Here is a 21,246-nt window from a genome sequence, read left to right as displayed (position 1 = left end):
TGCTTTTTTGCAGTTGCAAATGGCCTGATTCTGTGATTTGGGCCGTTTGCGACCTAAAAAAAGCATCATACCTCTGACCCATAATCCTCACTTCTCTCATAACTACTCACCAGAGATGTGCCCCCACAACCCCATCCCAATTAATGAGTGTTGTTCTTTGATTGTGCTCTGCATCAGGATTTTCTGGATAACTCCACTGTACACCGTTACGTAATGAGATGTAAATCAGTCTCACTGTCATATCGAGTAGCTGTCTTTACCAAATTACTCCTGCCTTGCAACAGGCACCATGCATCTTGTTGATGGAGAAGCTTTATTTTCTTATTATGTTGCCAAAACCTTATAAATAAAGAATTAAGAAACTACTTCACGGCTTAGAAGAAGTCAACATGAGCTTAATTAGGTTAAATTGAATTATAAAAGTAAAACACAAATATATATTTAAAAAATAGTTAAGTATCATAATTAATGCAAAATCCCAAAATACAATCATTCAAACAAACCCATGAATCACTTCATCATTTAATCAAATACCTAGTCCACTGACAATCATAAATATAAAAGTCAATGACAATTATTAAAATGTGATCAATAAGAATATGAAAAGAAACAAGAGCGACAGACATGTGTGGAAAAGTAAATTTTGCCATGTTCTGTGTCCCTACGCGTCCTCCACCATATGTTATGTGTGCATGATTAATATGCATATGTATTCCCCATGTTCGATTAAAGACGCAATTACAGTTGTGTCCATTACTAGTATGCCAGTTTTCCAGTTCTCGTGAATACTACGAATATCAGGCCTATGTAAAGTCACGTTGCCACGTTTCTCAGTGTGCACGTTATTTCATTGTAAAGTTCCCGTTTCTAGGCCTCAAAAGGGCCTGGACACCAGATTCAGCTCCTGTCTCCTGAGCCTCGCTGAGGAGCGATACAGCCCCCACCTGTGTTCCTGACCCTTCACTTACTTCCTGCCTTGCAGTGCCCGGTTCAGCCTGGCTCTGCCTCTGAGTCTGCCAAGAGTATGTTATGATTCCAGTTATCAGTTAGTCCTCCTTCTCTGCATTCCTAAAGCTACTGAACTGCATCAATAGTTACCATCATAGTCTAGCCTTTACGTCTCCATGTTAGAGAAATACTGTATTAATGATCATTTAATATTCTTCATCACGCACTACATGTAGAATAATGCATGCTCCAGTCTTAGAGTCTGTTCGCCTTTACCCCGATAACTTTTGGATTCTATCAACATGTTCTCTAAACATCAGATACTAGATACTGCTTAGGTACATGTCGCCCTGACTCTCCAGACTTCAGTCTCTGCTCCTAGCACAGAGTTCGTAGCCCCCAGCTTCTTCTAGTAACACGTCATTGTCAGTTTGCGCGCACCATTAGGTTAGAGGTCCCGGCTCCTTAGGTAGCCCCCTCCATGTTTCCGCCCCATTCATGACATATTCTGTTACGTTTGCATCACATGTCTATGTATACGCCTCTGTTACACCTACTTTCACCCTTATCTTTCGCGACTGCTATTGACCACACCCACTGCTCCGCCTATCGTATGTATTGTAATGCAACTGTTTTAGTATATATGATCGTGTATTGTTATTAAATGTTAGCGCGCTCATCCCAGATCCAGCCCCGGCAGCTGCCGGGCTCTGCCATCCTATTCCTATGCAGGTTGTCCTGTTCCTGTCCTTTATGCTGTAATAAACCTGCAAACTCCTACTACCTCGAATCTTGACTCTTATTTATTGAGCTATCTGTTATTGCTATGCCTAGTCAAACCTAGATCCGGTATTATTTATTTATATACCACATAATGGCGCCCGAATAGGGACTTGCCCTTTCCCCACGCGTCGGTGAAGCCACGCCGGCCCCCTGACCCTCTGCAGCCGTGACGGAACCATACCGTGCACGTGCAGATATTTCTGCTTCAAGTATCCCTCAGGCCCACGGAGGAGACGGAGGTGGCGGTCCAGCATCCAGACGAGGCGGTGGAGGAACGCGGCAAGTCCCGACCAGAGCCCAAGCCGAGAGTCCAAGGTCCGAGGTATCCGGAGGCCCACCCGTAACAGAAGTTCGTCCGTCCGGCGTCGAAGCAGTCCAGTCCAGTCCGAGGCCTTCCGTTCTTGCTGCCCGGTGAGTACCGTTGCTGGGGTAGTATCTAGACAGGGTCAATCTAATTGACTCTGGTCCGTGGGTTGGTGGTACACAGACCCACAAAACGAAGTGTCCACTTCGGTGGATGCGGGTCCAGACGTGTCTCTTTATGAGACCGGTAAGTTTAGTACTGTTTTCAGCAGTGCATCTAGTTTCTGTTCTAGTCAGTTCTGTTCTCGAGAAAATTCATGTATTCTGTTTTCCGTATTCCAGGTAGTATTCTGTTCGAACTGTTATTCTGAATGTTATTCATGTATTTTAATGTCGTGGTATGAGTGTGAAGTAATTATCGTGTTTATTGTGTATTGTGTTGTGTCCAGATTATAGTTCAGTCATGCCGCTCTTTTCAAAACTGCGTCAGTTAAAAACCAGAAAAGGTCTGCTAGAAGCAGCAGTTCCTGTTCCGCCTAGGGACAGTCCAGGTCATTTCATGTATCAGAAGCATGGCATAAGCGCCATATTGTATCTAGATTTATGGGTAGAGTATACCAAACAGTTAGAGGAAAAGTATAGATGGCCCGTATCAGGTACGTGGGATGCCGAGTGCATCATGAGAGTAGAAGAAGCATTATGGAAAAAGAAAGCCAGACAGTCACAGAAAGATGCCATTGAGTTATGGCGCAAAGAATCTCATAAAAGAACCGAAAAAGAAATCAGAAAGTCAGAATTAAGTAGAGAATCCTTAGAACGGGCCCAAGAAAGGGAATTAATCGAGATTGGTGAACGAGTTAAAACCGAACAGTCAGACAGACAGAGGCATGCTCTTATTAAGGGTATGTATCCTCTTCTTGCCGAGGGCTTGCCAAAAGCGACCCCAGAGGCATCCAGTAGTTTCCCGCCACCACTAGTTCCGACCAAGCTACGTCACAAACCGACCGCAGCTGATATTTTCATTTCGTCCTATTTGGACGACACAGTCCCAGAATATGCAAATCCTGTTCCTGCTCCGCCAGTCCCTGTAAATCAGGCACTTCCCGCTCCTCCAGACACCGGAGTACCTGTTACGGTACCCCCGGTCCAGCCCGCCATACAAGTCCAGCCTGCATTTCCATTTCCCACTCTGCCAGGACGAAGAGCTTCAGTAGACGACTCTAGTTTAGGGGCCGCAGGGGGAGGTCCTCCAGGAACCCCGCCGCCACACAAGCGTTTAACGTTAGCCGAATTACATGCACAAGCGTCACAGCGTACGCCCAGATATCAGTCTGTTGCAGAAATAAGAAAAGCCCTTACCGAATGTGGCTATGATCCAGTCCCAGGCGAGGATAATATGGTTTTATATTCATTACGCGTGAGAAAGGTGACCGAGTATCTAGTCACCCTACCAGATATGAAAGAAGATCTAAACAGGATATATCGTTTCATCCGTACAGGGAATGATCCAGAAAGTATTAGTGACGTCATGTGCCAAAGAAAAGTTGAAGTCCAGCTCATGCTATTAAAGTTTCTGATTAATTGTGATTAATTGGGAGGTGGAGTGATAATATAGCCGAGGGTAAGCATAAGACCATCAGTAGTATAGAGAATATGTACAAGAAGATTCGTAAAGAAATAATAAGGATACATGAACAACGCAAAGAAACACGAGTAAGCGAGAAAGAAAGTAACTCTGATACTGAAGAGGTAGAGGACGAGAATCCCGACAGAATAGCGTATGTAGGAAAATCTAGATTTCCAGATCGCCATTCACGTCTAGAATACGAGCCAGTTTTTCACCATCCAGCATCAGAACAAGGTTCTCTAGAACAAGTATTTCAAGCTACCGATCGCATTCTGAAATCACGAATCGGTTATAGCGAGTTAAGTACTATGCATGAACAAGAACTAGTCCGATCAGCAGTCCGATGGATTACTGATTCTACCACTTTTCCAGACGAAATAGTGGCACAAATGTTTCTGAAAATGCCCCCAGCCGAGCAACGACTGGCGGGTATGTATATGATCCAGCACCTCATTACATTGTATGAGGATCAACATTCTGATCCAGGTCCGTTACACGATGTCCTGAACGAGTTACTCCAGTACAAATGGAAAGGTTTAGGTACCGATTTGATTAGTGTCATTCTAGAACAGCGCCACAAATACAGAACGTTTCTGAACCCACATTTTGTTCATGTCTCACCCCCAGAAAGTAAACCCTTTTACATACAGACAGAATCCGTTACGAGAAGTACATCCAATTAAGACAGACGGTGGTGAGATGCAACGAGTGTTTGTTTACACCCCGATCACAAAGATGGAACTCCTAGAGATGAAAAAGTTAATTCCCTGTCATGATAAAGATCCAGCAGGGTTCCACCGAGAATTAAAAGACATGCTCCGTATGGGAGAATACACGTATCCAGATATCATTAAAATGTTAAAAGTCTTGTTGCCCGCAGGGGTATATGAGAAACTCAAAGAAAAAGAATGGGAGGTGGGAGAGAAAAAGATCGATTGGGCAGTTCTAGAAGCCGAAGATAAGGCACGAGTACCAGGTACCGGTCTTGGAGATAAATGTAAAGAATTACCAGAATTATTAATACAAGTTTTGCCTAGGTTATTGACAACTAGAAAAGAAGGGATGCAATCTCAGCCTGTAAACAGAAACAAGATGAAGATACTAGTGATTATTATTCCAGATTTGAGAAATGTTTTACCATAAACAGTGGCCTCAAGACAAGTAGCGAATCATACCCTCATCTTTTTGTTACTAAATTAGTCGAGAATTCAAGTCCACAAATTAAAAACCGAGTTTTGAAAGTCGAAAGTACCTGGCAAGCTAATACCCCGTCCCAAATGTTACAGATGCTTCAATATCACCAGAATAGAATCAGAGAAGAACAAGAACATGAAAGGAAACGTATGAAAGACACGAAAATGAAAGTACTAGTTGCACAATCCGTTCCTCAAGACAGTCAGAAAAGGGGTCCGAATCAAGCCAGTCATCCTGCAGCTCCCGTTAAAGGAAACTGCAATTATTGTAAACAGCCAGGTCATTTTATAAACGAGTGTGCAGTTCTGAAACACAACATAGCTACCGGTAAGACTAAAGAAAGACCACGTCCGCCTAGACAAGAACAAGTTACACAGACTCCTCAGTCACAGAATGCACCACAGACAGTTACAACACCGCAGCCTATCGCTGCAACACAACATGTTACACAGCAGATGTACCAGTATGCACAGTCTGAGTATCCAGAGTATCAGCCATATTCATGAAACAGCCTAGAGAGGGAGGTAGGCTTGCCTCTCATCGAGATACCTGTAGATCAAGAAGGTCCCTATGTTCATAGTCAAGTATTAGGGAAAGATAGAAAGTTTCTGATTGATACAGGGGCAAGTAGGACCACTATAAGTCACGCCGAAGTTCCAGGGGCTCCGCTCTCAGGCTCTAGAAATGTTTCCCTTGGATTTTCAGGAAAACCTATTGTAAATGAAATATCAAAGCCAGTTACTCTAGAAGTAGGTCCATTGTCCCGCACTACTGATCTGTTACTTACTAAGTCATGTCCAGAAAATCTATTAGGCATTCAGACACTGAAAGAGTTAGGTGCAGTTATATGCTGTTCCCCAGAGGGAATACGATTGTTCCTACGCGACTTCAAGGGTCACTATGTATTACGAGATTTTGATCCCAGATTGTCCAATGTTCCGCAGCATCTATGGGCGCAAGGTCCAACTGATGTTGGCTTTATGCAAATCACACCCCATCGTGTGACTCTCAAGCCAGGTGTAGTCCTGCCACGAATCAGGCAGTACAGATTGCCACCTGAGGCTGTAGCAGCCTTATCCAAAATTATTGACGAGCTCATGGCTCAAGGAGTAGTTGTAGAAACTGACTCCAATGTATGCAATTCTCCGATCATTCCTGTTATGAAACGTACTGATCCAAATGCACCTCCAGTATATCGTTTAGTGATTGACCTTCGAGAACTTAATAAATGTATTATTCCCCAGTACCCAGTTGTCCCAGATATCTCTTCCCTATTGACAGTCATTGATTCCGAAGCTTCATTTTTCACTGTCATAGACCTCAAGAATGCGTTTTTCAGTGTCCCCATTCATCCAGACAGCCAGTTTCTTTTCGGATTTTGTTTAAATGGAAGGAGCTATATGTTCACACGCGCTCCTCAAGGTTTCACAGAAAGTCCTAGTATTTACAGTCAAGCACTCAAGAGACAACTAGACAACATTCACATGCCAACTGACACTGCCCTGCTCCAGTATGTCGATGATCTACTGATCACAGCCCGTTCTGAACGTGCTTGCGAGCGAGCCTCACTTACAGTCTTGTATTTCCTAGCCGAGATGGGACACAAGGTGTCCCCTTCGAAGCTTCAATTCTGTGTCCAGCAAGTGGTCTACTTAGGACACTTACTGTCCAAGAGGGGTAGGCAGTTGACACCAGACCGTATCCAGTTAATAGCGAGTCTTCCTCAGCCAAGGACCCAGAAGGAGGTACGTGCTTTTATTGGCCTTACTTCTTATTGCAGACAATGGATTCCTCAGTATGCATTTCTAGCTAAACCACTGATACAGTTAACGACACGGGAGGCAGCCGTATCGACTGTCCTCCCTTGGACATCTGAACATGCACTTAGTTTCAATGAGTTAAAGAAAGCCCTATGTCAAGCTCCAGTTCTAGCAACACCGAACTACAGTAAGTCTTTTACACTTTTCGTCACAGAACGCGAAGGTACAGCATTATCTGTCCTCACACAAGATCAAGCAGGACAATACAAGCCTTGTGCTTATTTTTCGAGCACATTAGATCCTGTAGCCCAGGCTCTGCCTGCGTGCCTTAAGTCAGTTGCAGCCACAGCACTTGCTATCAGACAAAGTGATTCCATAGTATTAGGACACTCCCTGACAGTACAAGTTCCACACTCCGTGGAAGTTCTTTTAAACCGAACACAGACTCAGCACTTGACTATTGCACGATTGACAGGTTATCAACTGACACTGTTCCAGCCACACATAGAAATCAGACGCTGCAACGTTTTAAATCCTGCTACATTGTTACCATCAGTTACTTCGAATTCTGCCACACACGACTGTGTGGAAGTAGTTAACATCATGACAAAGCCAAGACAAGATCTGACAGATATTCCATTACCAGATCCCGACCTGACACTTTATGTGGATGGTTCATGTATGAGAACAAGTACAGGAGAACTAGTAGCCGCGTACGCAGTGACTACCGACACTGAAGTTATAGAGACACACCGTATTGACACCCTGTCTGCTCAAGCAGCAGAGCTAGTTGCTCTGACTCAAGCCTGCATACACGCCAAGAACCTGAAAGTTAATGTTTATACAGATTCACGTTACGCATTTGGAGTTGTACACGACTTCGGAGTGCTCTGGCAGGAGAGAGGTTTCATGACTTCTCATGGAACCAAGATTCAGCATGGTCTCCTTATTCAAGCTCTGTTAGATGCAATACATTTACCGACATCCATTGCTATCATGAAGTGCAAAGCACATACGAAAGTTACTGACACTATTTCTCAAGGTAATGATCTAGCAGATCGCACAGCCAAACTTACAGCTCAGACACCAGACATTTCAGTTAATAAGACACCGACACACACTCCAGATCCGATTACATGTATGACAGTTAAAGACCCTACTCAAGATGTCATAGATATCCAGTTACATGCTACTCCCGATGAAATCAAGAAATGGTCCGAACAAGGAGGGGTACAGACAGATCAAGGATGGGTAACAAAGGGTAAAGCCACATGGTTTCTCCCCGACTCCATGGTTCAAGTCATTATCAATACCGCACATAGTCCAGCACATTTAGGAGAAAAAGCTATGTTAGACAGTATCCAGAATATTTGGTTCAACAAGCATTTACGAGCTGCAGCCAAGCAGAAAGTCCGTACCTGTATGATATGTTGTCAGTTTAATCCAGGTAAAAGTGTCCCGGTGGAACAAGGTGGATTCCAGCCCCCTGACCACCCTTTTGAAGTCCTCCAAATGGATTATATTCAGATGGAGCGATGTCGAGGTTTCAAGTATGTCCTCGTAGTTGTATGCGCTTTGTCCAGGTGGACAGAAGCATATCCAGTCCCAGATTACACAGCCGCGACCACTGCCAAGCAGTTGGTTCGTGAGTTCTTCCCCCGTTACGGACTCCCTAGGGTCGTATATTCTGACAACGGCCAGCCATTCTCATCTGAACTCATGAAACACGTGTCCCTTTTGTTAGGGTACCAGTGGAAGTTCCATTGTGTACGCCATCCTGAAGCAGCCGGTCTCGTAGAGAGACATAATCAGACCCTGAAAATTCGAATTGCAAAAGTTTGTCAAGAGAAAGGTGTGGACTGGCTAGTAGCTCTGCCGGTCGCCCTGTTCTATATGCGCATGGTCGCACATTCCAGATCAGGTCTGTCCCCGTATGAGGTCGTTTTCGGCCGCCCCCCTAACATGTGGGGTACTCCTAGACCCCGAAGTATTACCGATGTTTCAAGTAATATGCTGACAGATTACCTAGCTTCCTTGATGTCTGCCCTCAACTCTTGTCGTTCACAGGTTGCCGCCGCATTTCCAGACAATACCGAGGTGGCACCGCATGAAATCGTTCCCGGATCCATGGTCCTAGTGCGAAATTTCGATCGTTCAAGTCCGCTGGAGCCTCGCTGGAAGGAGCCCCGACAGGTCCTCCTGGCCACCCGCACAGCCGTGAAGTTGGAGGGACGCAAAGGCTGGGTGCATCTTTCGCATATCAAAAAGTTTTATGGATTGAAACCAATTTCAAAGAACATTTCCGAGGATTTAAAGGACTGCCAAAGTACTATTCTTAAGGACTGTCCCGCAAAAGACAATGATACTGCACCCTCCCTGTTAGAGACAACTCCGCAACAGGAGTATAAGAAAAAGTTAAGGTCTAGTAAAATAAGTCAGCCAGTTTGATTGTCTAAGTCCTCCCCTAGGTGAAACGGTTAGACCGGTTTCTGACATGTATAAAATAGACCCCCATAGTGAGAGAGTTAGTCAAAACTCAATCCGATGTATCGTTTTTCTATGTTTCATATTATTTCTCAGTATTATGATTTCCTGCACCAGTTATGCGTTTTATCTGTATTTTCCAGTTTCTCATGTAAATAAGTCCTCTAATGCTACAGTAGAGCACACGTTTAGTGATCTGCCTCCTCATGAACTCTCTTATCGCCTCGCTATGCGTAACAATTCTTTTATCCGCATGTTACATTATTCACACCAGACCAGCAATGCCACTAATTGTTGGGTGTGTGGTCGACTCCCCCCTTTCCAGACCCCGAAGGGAGTTCTGCCACTCTTTTTCCTTATCCATTTTCACATAATGGTTCGTGTGGAGCATGGTCCACGTTAACGTCATCCTCAACAGATATGTCTTTTCTTAACAGTACATGTTTCCCAGACAAGCAAGGTCTTCCCCACAGAACAGGGTTAGATCTAGAAAACGAAGTTTACAATTTAGGTAATTATTCTTCGAATTTCATGGTCCTGAATGTTCAGTCTGATTCCACTCCAGACTTACCTGCTATTTCAGTACTACCAGTCAAAGGCGAATTATGTGTTAGAAATAATGGTTCCGTACATGTAGGACATAGCGATTGTACTACTATTGTCAAATATGGTGACAGTGGGAAATCTATTTTCAAAGCTTCACGTCATTCTTATTTTATTTGTGGTCAGACCGCATATGTTCGTCTGCCCCTCGATTGGGAGGGAACCTGTTACATTGCCTTCCTACTGCCACCTGTTTTCCTAGCTCCATCTGATTATCATAGAAACACACATCTAGTACACATTAGACATAGAAGGGAGTCCCCCATTGTCGATTATACTGAAACTGCTCTAGAACAGTATACAGATTTCAATAGAGGTTTCTTCTTCTTTATAGGACCTATCCAGAATAGTAAGCTAATTCGTAGGTTAACCAGAACCCTTGAAGCAGTAGTCAATGAGACTGCCTCTGCTCTAGGTAACTTAACTGAAGAGCAATCTGCTATGAGATTTGTCGTTTTACAGAATCGTCTCGTCCTTGACGTCATATTGGCCGATAGGGGCGGGGCCTGTAGAGTCATCGGATCTAGTTGCTGCATTTTCATTCCTAATAACGCGCCGTCTGTTTATTCAGCTATAACCAGACTTCATAAAATTGCCCATCTGTTACACCAAGACCCAGGCACCTGGACATGGTCCGGTTGGTTCTGGAATATAATTTCCGCTTGGGGATGGAAAGTCTTGTCCTTTCTAGGTATTACAGTAGCAATCATATTCAGTTGCTGTCTCTGTATACAATGTGGCCCTGCGATTTGCGGCATTTGTGCTACCTCTTGTATTCCTAGTCCCAAGTCCCGTTCTAAAACCCGTTCCCAGAAAATTCGAGACGAGCAAATGATACTGTATGAAATGATAGATGGTATCATGAATATTGATGTTTCCTGATGGAAACGTAGTGACAAGGAGGGAATGTGGAAAAGTAAATTTTGCCATGTTCTGTGTCCCTACGCGTCCTCCACCATATGTTATGTGTGCATGATTAATATGCATATGTATTCCCCATGTTCGATTAAAGACGCAATTACAGTTGTGTCCATTACTAGTATGCCAGTTTTCCAGTTCTCGTGAATACTACGAATATCAGGCCTATGTAAAGTCACGTTGCCACGTTTCTCAGTGTGCACGTTATTTCATTGTAAAGTTCCCGTTTCTAGGCCTCAAAAGGGCCTGGACACCAGATTCAGCTCCTGTCTCCTGAGCCTCGCTGAGGAGCGATACAGCCCCCACCTGTGTTCCTGACCCTTCACTTACTTCCTGCCTTGCAGTGCCCGGTTCAGCCTGGCTCTGCCTCTGAGTCTGCCAAGAGTATGTTATGATTCCAGTTATCAGTTAGTCCTCCTTCTCTGCATTCCTAAAGCTACTGAACTGCATCAATAGTTACCATCATAGTCTAGCCTTTACGTCTCCATGTTAGAGAAATACTGTATTAATGATCATTTAATATTCTTCATCACGCACTACATGTAGAATAATGCATGCTCCAGTCTTAGAGTCTGTTCGCCTTTACCCCGATAACTTTTGGATTCTATCAACATGTTCTCTAAACATCAGATACTAGATACTGCTTAGGTACATGTCGCCCTGACTCTCCAGACTTCAGTCTCTGCTCCTAGCACAGAGTTCGTAGCCCCCAGCTTCTTCTAGTAACACGTCATTGTCAGTTTGCGCGCACCATTAGGTTAGAGGTCCCGGCTCCTTAGGTAGCCCCCTCCATGTTTCCGCCCCATTCATGACATATTCTGTTACGTTTGCATCACATGTCTATGTATACGCCTCTGTTACACCTACTTTCACCCTTATCTTTCGCGACTGCTATTGACCACACCCACTGCTCCGCCTATCGTATGTATTGTAATGCAACTGTTTTAGTATATATGATCGTGTATTGTTATTAAATGTTAGCGCGCTCATCCCAGATCCAGCCCCGGCAGCTGCCGGGCTCTGCCATCCTATTCCTATGCAGGTTGTCCTGTTCCTGTCCTTTATGCTGTAATAAACCTGCAAACTCCTACTACCTCGAATCTTGACTCTTATTTATTGAGCTATCTGTTATTGCTATGCCTAGTCAAACCTAGATCCGGTATTATTTATTTATATACCACACATGACCAAGACATATTTACTTGCCCACCCTCTTTCTAGCTTTCACCACAGCAGCAAGATAATTGTGCACCATAAAACAGACTTGATAAGTTAGCAGCAATTGAAGATAAAACATGGCTGGGTTACACTGTTTAAAATGAAGTGACCTTTAGGAGAATAATAATAATAATAATCGATTTGTTAGGGCATGGTACCAGTTTTTCACGTTCTACTTGTTTGAGGGGTAATCCACCAATGATGGTTGGGCATTCTTAGGACAGTATAGCCCCCAAGATTACCAGCAACCAATCAAGGACATGTAATACTACACAAAGATTTATTGAGTTATTAGTTGCAGCGAAGAAGTTCTGCGAACATATTGAGCTCATTTGGTGGACAGACTACAGTATTACTGGTCGAGTTAGTTACAAAAATGAGTTAAAGAAATACCACAAGTTCATTAGAAAAATGCTGCATGACTTCTATACTTTAAAAATAGAGAATGCAAACCATTCCACCAAAGAGCTGTTTTCTATTCTTAACTCATTCGCCTCCCTAAAACGCATTACAGCCACAGCGCCATCATCTTTAGATAGCTGCAATCAGATTGCCTCTTTCTTTTTGCTTCTTAAGTAGCTACAATCTATGACACCTTTCCGGCAGAATTTAAAAATTGGAGAGACTTTGGCAACCCTCCAGTTGATTTAGTTATCAAGAACCACCTCAAGTAATTAAGTGTCCCCCTTTGGAAGATCTAAAAAGACTTACTATGGTAATAAAATCGGGGTCTCCTCTACACCCTGCATCACCTAAAATCCTAGTGCAAGGGATGGATGTTATTCCGCCCCATCTACAACAGCGGATCTCAATGTCTTTCCGGTCAGGTGTGGTTCTGCAAAAATGGAAGCACGCAGTGGTGCTGCCCTTACGGATAAAACCTTCAGCGGATCCCACGCAACTAGAAAATCTGCAACCCATCTCCCTCCTGCCATTTTTTGCGAAAATAACGTAGAAAATTGTGAACAGCCCACTTAGGAATTTTATTGACTTTGAAGCCCTGCTTCCCCCAACTCAACCTGGTTTTGGGCTTCTTATTCCACTGAGTCCCCTCTCGTCCTTTCCACCAAAACTTTGAGACTGTATGCTGACGAAGGGCATTCAGCAGCTTTGGTGCTGCTGGATCTAAGTGTGGCCTTCGACACCGTATCGCATGACCTACTCCTTCAGTGGCTCATGAAGTGCGATGTCGGAGGTACCGCACTGCTTTGGATGACCTAATTTCTCCAATCCCTTAGTTTCAAATTGCCCAAAGCCTGCAATGGAAGGTGTACCGAAGGGCTCAATATTGAGCCCAACATTATTCAACTTTTATATTTACCACTTAGAGTAAATTGTGAAAAGGCAGAACGTCAAAATGGTGTCATATGCGGACAATACGCAGCTCATCGTCGCACTCTTAGAAGACGTGGATGCCGCTGCAGCCCAGTTCTCCCTATGCCTGGAAGAATTAGCCTCCTGGACGACAAATAATTATCTTAAACTGAATGGTAACAAAACGGAGGCAATGATAGTTGGCAAAGCACCCTCAATCTGGACATCGGCATGATGGCCTGATGTCCCGGGCCAAATCCCCATCCCTACATCCAAAAACGTGGGTGTATGGTTTGACCCTAAGCGTTTGAGAATCAAAGAAATAGTGTAGCTGGAAAATAATTCGGGACGCTTAGAATCCAGAGGAAGACCCTGGACCTACTGCTAATAGCGGCCAGAAAAACTGTTGTGCATGACCTAGTAACTTCCCAAATAGATTACTGTACTATCCTTCCTTGGGGCTTCCATTGAAAGTTTGAAAAAACTGCCAACCGCTAAAGAAGTGTGGCAGTCCGGTTAGTTTTATATCTCCTAGAAGGACGTCTGTCTCTAATGCCTAGACTACCCTTGACTGGCTTTCAGTGGAGAACAGATTCATTTACAAGGCCATGAGTTACTACCACAAAATCCAGATGGACAAAGGCCCCAAATACCTACGCTCCATGATAAAACCTTATGCTTTTTCACAAAATTTAAGATCTGCTAGGGCCAACCAAGTAAGGGTACCCCGAGTGCAGAGAGCTAGGTTAGGGGCACAGTCCTCCAGCCATCTGGCGGCTAAGGCATGGGATTCCCTACTGATGTATCTGAGAGCAGAACCAGTAGAAACAGTCTTTCGCAAAGGACTTACAACTTGGCTTTTCAGGTCATTAGCTGCTACTGTCTAGGGGCTTGCTTCCCCCCCTGCTCTTCTTTCCCTTCTTACACGGTTAGATCTTAGAGCTCTGATTTCCCCCCTCTGTCTCTCCCTTATTACTGTGAGGTTAGATCTTTAGCGCGGGGACACACCATCTGAGTAACCATCGATGTCCAATAATGTGTTTTTGACTTGCATAAGCCACTTGCTTTTGTACATCCTTGCTACCCCCAGGTAATCGGACAACAACGACTGCATCAGTGCAGCTTCTGGCCCAGCCAAGACTCCGAGCCAGAGCACTATTGGGGCAATTCCCACTATGTCATCCAGATACTGGAGGCCTACTTCTTCGTGAGCTATGAATGAAAGAACACTACTCTGCAGTGACAGTAGTTTTCTCCAAAAACTGTTCTTGCTAATCTGCAGTTGCAGAAATGACACGGCCCCAGGGTCCCAAGAGCTAGAGGGGTGGTTGTGTGCCTAGGTGACCTGACCTCAGGACACCCCCACGCCGCACGGCTCGTCAGCTGTAGCGCGTCGCCCCTAGCATCGGTGCCCCTCGCTGCTGCTCGTGGTTCTCCCCGCTGCTGCCCCTCGTGACTACTGCTGTTCTCCCTTGTCTTGTTGCCCGCATTTGTGAATTCCTGATTTGTGCCCTCTTGCTCTCTCTGTCTTGTAGCCCCTTTTGTGAATTTCCTGGATTTGAGCCCATCACATTGTTGTTCTCCCTTGTCTTGTTGCCCACATTTGTGATTTCCTGATTTGTGCCCTCTTGCTCTCACTTGTCTTGTAGCCCTCATTTTGTAATTTCCCGGATTTGAGCCCGTCGCATTGTACCCCGGTGTGCCCCGCTTCCCTCCGCCGCTGCTCCCTCGCGGCCCCGCCCCCTTCTCCACTGTAACCCCATTGGCCGCCCCGCTCCCAGCTGCTCCTCCCTCGCCTCATATGGAGTCCGCGCGTACGCGCAGCGTTCACCCGCACCAAGCGCGCCGATTGTGCGCCGAAGGCGCGCCAAAGGCAAGCCCGTCTGCGCCCGTCCTTGCCTGGACCGCACCCAGCGCCAGGACCCCTGGCCACCGACAATGCCAGACCACACGACAGACCTACGACGCCGCCACCCTCCACGCACTCAACGCCGGCCGGAACCCCGCCTGCTACCGAGCCACCCCGAAACGCACCCACGGACCCTTCACCTGCCAAGCATGCAAATTCACCTGCCTCCAGGCCTGCACGGCACCCGACAAGCCGAGCACCAACAACAACCACCTCAAGTGCATCCTGCTCAACACCCGCTCCGTCCACAGACACGCCGTCGAACTCTGGAACCTGCTCGACGCAACATCACCAGACGTCGCCTTCCTTACAGAAACCTGGATGAACGCCTCCTCAGCGCCTGACATCGCCATAGCCATCCCGGACGATACAAGATCACCCGGAAGGACCGCGTCAACCAGACTGGAGGAGGCATCGCCATCGTACACAAGAACACCATCCGCATCTCGACCAACCCCGACGACACCTTCACCGCCGCCGAACACCTTCACTTCCAGATACACACCGACCCCAAGACCACCCTCAGAGGCACCCTCATTTACAGACCCCCGGGACCACGCACCCAACTCAACGAAGACATCGCCGACTTCATCAGCAAGCACGCCCTCCCCTCCGCCGACTACATCTTCCTAGGGGACCTCAACTTCCACCTGGAGAACAACAAGGACCGCAACACCGCCAACCTGCTGGACAACCTCGCTAACCGCGGACTCAAGCAACTGGTGAACACCCCCACCCACTATGCCGGCCACACGCTTGATCCCATCTTCTCCTCCAGCAAGCACATCTCCTTCAGCCACTCCACCGGACTCCATTGGACTGACCACAGCTGCATCCACTTCAGCTTCAGAAGAACCACGACCCACCACCACCCGCAACCGGGTCCTCGCAAGAGCTGGAGCAAGATCACCGCCGAGCAACTCACCACCTCCCTCCGCCAGAACCCTCCCGCCAGCACAACGGACCCCAACGAAGCAGCCAGCAACCTCACACAGTGGCTCCCCAACTGCGCAGATGACCTCGCACCACTGAAGGACCCTCCCAGCAGACCCGGCAGCAAGAAAGCCCACTGGTTCACCGACGAACTCAAGATCTCCAAGAAGAACTGCCGCACCCTCGAGAAAGCCTGGCGCCATGACCAGACCACGGACAACATGACGGCCCTCAAGCACGCCACCTGCAAACACCACCAGCTGATCGGCACCACCAAGAAGACAGCATTCAAAGAACGACTGAACAACAACGCCCACAACAGCAAGGAACTCTTCAACATCGTCAAAGAGTTCTCCAACCACAGCGCCGGAAACAACTACATCACTCCCTCGCAAGACCTCTGCGACTCACTCGCCTCGTTCTTCCACTGCAAGATCGCAGATATACACAACAGCTTCGGCGCACCAACCACGCACCCAACCACCGAACCAACGCCCCCCACCACCACCCTCTGCACCTGGACCCCGATCAGCACCGAAGAAACCACCCGCACGATGAACACCAGCCACTCCGGATCACCAACCGACCCCTGCCCCCACCGCGTCTTCAACAAGGCCGACTCCATCATCGCACCCCAACTCCGGGACATCATCAACACCTCCTTCAACACCGCCACCTTCCCGGAGACCTGGAAGCACGCCGAGCTCAGCGCGCTCCTGAAGAAACCAACAGCGGACCCCACCGACCACAAGAAATACCGCCCCATCTCGCTCCTCCCTTTTCCTGCCAAAGTCATCGAAAAGACCGTCAACAGACAGCTTGCCGCCTTCCTCGAGACGAACGGATCCCTCGACCCTTCGCAGTCCGGTTTCCGAGCCAACCACAGCAACGAGACCGCCCTCATCGCAGCCACTGACGACATCAGATCCCTGCTCGACAACGGAAAACAGCGGCCCTCATCCTCCTGGACCTCTCTGCAGCGTCCGACACGGTCTGCCACCGCACCCTAGTACAGCGCCTCAGAATCATCGGAATCCGAGAAAAGGCACTGGAGTGGATCATCTCGTTCCTCGCCGGAAGAACCCAGAGATTCCGCCTCCCCCCGTTCAGATCCGAGGCCACCGAAGTCATCTGTGGCGTACCACAAGGGTCATCACTCAGCCCAACCCTCTTCAACGTCTACATGAGCCCCCTCGCAGCCATCGCACGCAAACACAACCTCAACATCATCTCCTATGCCGACGACACCCAGCTTATCCTCTCCCTCACCAACGACCCCGCCACCGCCAGAACCAGCCTACACGAAGGGATGAAAGACGTCGCCGAATGGATGAGGAACAGCCGCCTGAAACTGAACTCAGACAAGACGGAAGTCCTCATCCTGGGATCATCACCCTCCGCCTGGGACGACTCCTGGTGGCCCCCTGCCCTGGGCACCACCCCCAAACCAGCGGACCATGCACGCAACCTGGGCTTCATCCTGGACTCCTCCCTCTCGATGACCAGACAAGTCAATGCCGTCTCGTCATCATGCTTCAACAACCTGCGCATGCTCCGTAAGATCTTCCGATGGATCCCCACCGAAACCAGGAAGACGGTCACCCAGGCACTCGTCACCAGCCAACTGGACTACGGAAACACCCTCTACGCCGGAACCACAGCCAAACTTCAGAAAAGACTCCAGCGCATCCAGAACGCCTCCGCACGACTCGTCCTGGACATCCCCCGACACAGCCACATCTCCGGCCACCTGAGAGACCTGCAATGGCTCCCCGTCAGCAACAGAATCACGTTCAGGCTCCTCACCCACGCACACAAGGCCCTCCACGACCTGGGTCCCAAGTACCTCAACAACCGCCTGACCTTCTACGCGCCCACCTACCAGCCACGATCGACCAGCCTCGCCCTCGCCGCCGTACCCCGCATCCACAAAGCCACCGCCGGGGGAAGATCCTTCTCCTACCTGGCAGCCAAGACATGGAACTCCCTCCCGATCCACCTCCGGCAGACCCAGGATCATCTCTCCTTCAGGAAGCTCCTCAAGACCTGGCTCTAAGAGCAGCAGCGGACCCCCCCCCCCCCCCCCAAGTGCCTTGAGACCCTTCCGGGTGAGTAGCACGCTATACAAATGCCCATGATTGATTGATTGATTGATTAATTGATTGGTTGCAAAGAACCAGTGCACCTCCAAACGCCAGCACCATATGGTACAATAGTTACTGGTCTGGCTTTCTAAACTGTAATGGCAGCCTGTAGGGACATGAAACCGAGCTTGGACGCAAATTTGAATAGCGATGCCGTTGCCTGTTCAGATTGTGCATTTCTCACAGACTTCAGATGATAGATATACCATCAAAGGGCAACCCCAAGTAGATAAAAGTGGAAACACATTTGAGTAGTGTATCGCCTATGTGAAAAAGAGCTAACCTACTCTGTGGACCACCGCATACCATTGCATAAGACTTGGTTTTGTTTGTAGAAACGCCTAAGTCAGTTAAAAATGTACAATGTAGCCTGGCTGATGAGGGGGGTCACCCCGAAACTGGTCCCAGGATGCTTGGTTCCAGTATAGGGAAGACCTGGCTTGGCAGTTCGGTCTGGACTGTTCCCATTAGGCACAGGGTCAAGACTGATTTGCATATAGCTGGGTCTGAACTGAGGTGGCGAAGTGAGTTAAAGAACGATGATGGATTCAACCCAGATCTGTGACTGGGGATGAGTGTCTGAAAAGTTTCAGCGCTCCATCCATCATCTTCTTGTGTTTGCTTTACCTGTGAGAGAACCATGCATTGAAAACGTTTATCCTATTTATCAAAAGACATAAAAGCTCATTAAGGTCTGAAACGAGCAGTGAGAGCACCACTGTTAACTAACTTCTATCTGTTTTTCCCCCCCCAGGCGGTCTTCCCCAGTTTAAGAACATCTCCGCATTTTTCACTGCCTCAGCCTGAAACAGGGACCATGTCTGATGAGTATGTCTACACCCGGGTAGGTGCATCCTTTTTACTCCTCTTGGAGCACCTGCATGGGCAGGTTCAGTATCACATGCATGGAGTTTGCTCGCAGTTGGTGCTGAGACACCTCTGCTCAGTTTTTGCCTAGCTGCTAGTTTAGCATTGTTAAATGTATTTTTTTATTCACCACAACAAAGCGAACACTGTATTCTATACACTTTGTCACAATAGTTGAAAAGACCCCGTTCTCGTTGCTAAGCCATATTTTTAATTAACTCGCCCACATTTCGTAGACACCCCCTGCCCCCATTTGAATTTACTGTTAATCCTGTTTGATTACAGCTGGTTCTATAGTTCCAGCTGAAGAATATTGCTTGCTTTGGGGGACTCTAATCACCTGACATTTTTAGCCTCTTTACTTGTATTCACCCTAACCTTTCTGCCAGTGCTAGTTTGTCTCACTCCACAATGAGGCATGTTGTGCTGTGCTGTACAAACTATTTAAGCATTATATGTAATACTCCTAAAGCTAAATGGTTCAACTTGCGCACTTCTCCCGACCCATGTGTTATAACCAAGTTCTGTTTACCTTGTGTGTATCCCCGGTAACTCTTATGGAAGTTGTAAGCCGCCCTTGCCTAACAAGCGTTTGTTTGAAAGAATTACAGTGGCAAGAAGGCGTGCATTGGACATTTGAATTTTCTTTGGAGAGGAGATCACCCATCTGTGTACTCTAAGTGTGCAAGATGAAGAGGTTTGTGTATAGTGTAGGTTATTTTTATTGTTTTTCTTATACCTGCCACCATATTAGTAGAATTAGTCCACCCGGTGAGTGGTTGTTGGAGACTTCTGTTCTCAAGCCAACATTTAAACAGCCTGTTGACTTAGGATTGCCTAATAGTTGTATACCTTTTTCATATAAAAAGACTGAAGTAAGATCTAGAGCTCAACCACTTTTGTGACGTTCTTCTTTTGCTAGGATGTTATCATGTACCTCTGGACACCATTTTCTTACTCCACAACAGCAGAATTGTGAGAGTCACTGGATGTTTTGGGGAAGCAGAAAAGGTTTTTTTTGGCTAGATGGTGAAAATCAGAAACCGAACTACTGATACAGAAGTAGAGATGGAATTTAGCTGCAAACACAGTCATTTAATGACATAATTATCAGGGAGACTAAGGTGCCAAGATTATTATTTTAAAAGTAGTAACTGGCGGGGGGATGAAACTTTGAACAGTATCTGTGTTTCTCACAGTGCTTCTGATGTGTCTTGACTAATTCTGTGTAAGCAGATGGGAAAACCGGTCTCTCTCCTTGCTTAGCTCACCCTCTTTGAGAACCAGGACATGTGGTACAGAAATTTGCAGCGACATTCATTCAATGCTGTGATCCAATATTTTTATGAAATTTCCTTTATTCTAATTCTTCAAATATCAAATTATGCAAATCATTGAAGATTCATATGGCAGTTTACATCAAAACTGTTCATTTCAGTAGTGCATTTGAAATACATATGTTTGCGGCCTGTGTGTTGTAGATACACATGCCTTGCATACGTCAGCTATCTAGTGTTGGGCTCGGACCCTGGGAATACTGCGCATGATCATCTAAGCCATTTTCAGATTGTTTTTCCCCGCCGCCGGGTTTGGATGAAGTATCTCGTGCTCCGGTTTGAGTCTCCTTCGGTCTGTTATATATATCCACGATAGTGTATCGATTGGTATCGTATACTCTCATATTTAGACTTTCGTAGCGGGTTTCCTACTCGTTCTCTTGACGTACGGGCCACGCCTAGCTGGGCAACACTTCTCCATTTCCAACGAGATCGAGAATGGCCTGCTAATGGAATCTACTCCATTCCGTTTTCTTCCGAAGTGCAACCCAATACCCTTACACAGACCAACTTCCCGTGTGCAACTTGTGTCCCTCGCCTGGACATCGAGAAGACACCTGTGAGGTCTGTAAGTCTTTCCGGTCTTAAAAGACTCTTCAAGATCGAAGGGCTAGACAACAAGAAATGCAGCGCAAGCAAATGGACGAAGTTCCCGACATCATTGGTCGGCAAGATGAGAAAGAGGAGGCTTCAGTGGCACAGGAGGAATCCCTATCCATACATGACTCAGAGTCTCAGTCGGAAGAAGAGTCGGCTACTCTTCACCCAGCAAAGAGACAATGTACCTTGAGTACTTCTACCTCTGCTCCGAAAACCAAATCCCCGGCTTCCACAGAGAGAACTGCTCATGGGCCTCCACTGCACAAAAGCCATAGCACGCAACTAAAACATGACTCTGAAGCTT

The 21,246-nt window shown here is 46.9% G+C and overlaps 1 protein-coding gene across 3 annotated transcripts in view; it reads left to right on the top strand.

Moving 5' to 3' along the window:
• LOC144799718 (uncharacterized) overlaps positions 1–21,246 on the top strand; it is a 208,890-nt gene that overhangs the window by 33,497 nt on the left and 154,147 nt on the right. For all 3 annotated transcript variants that reach the window (XM_078671224.1, XM_078671226.1, XM_078671225.1), the window contains exon 2: positions 18,893–18,982. In XM_078671224.1, the coding sequence (XP_078527350.1) occupies positions 18,956–18,982 (27 nt within the window). In that variant the 5' untranslated portion in view covers positions 18,893–18,955. The remainder of the gene's footprint in view (positions 1–18,892; positions 18,983–21,246) is intronic.

This window comes from Lissotriton helveticus, chromosome 12 (assembly GCF_964261635.1).
Source record: "Lissotriton helveticus chromosome 12, aLisHel1.1, whole genome shotgun sequence".
In the NCBI taxonomy this organism is placed as follows: domain Eukaryota; kingdom Metazoa; phylum Chordata; class Amphibia; order Caudata; family Salamandridae; genus Lissotriton; species Lissotriton helveticus.
This window is presented reverse-complemented; position numbering and strand designations above follow the sequence as displayed.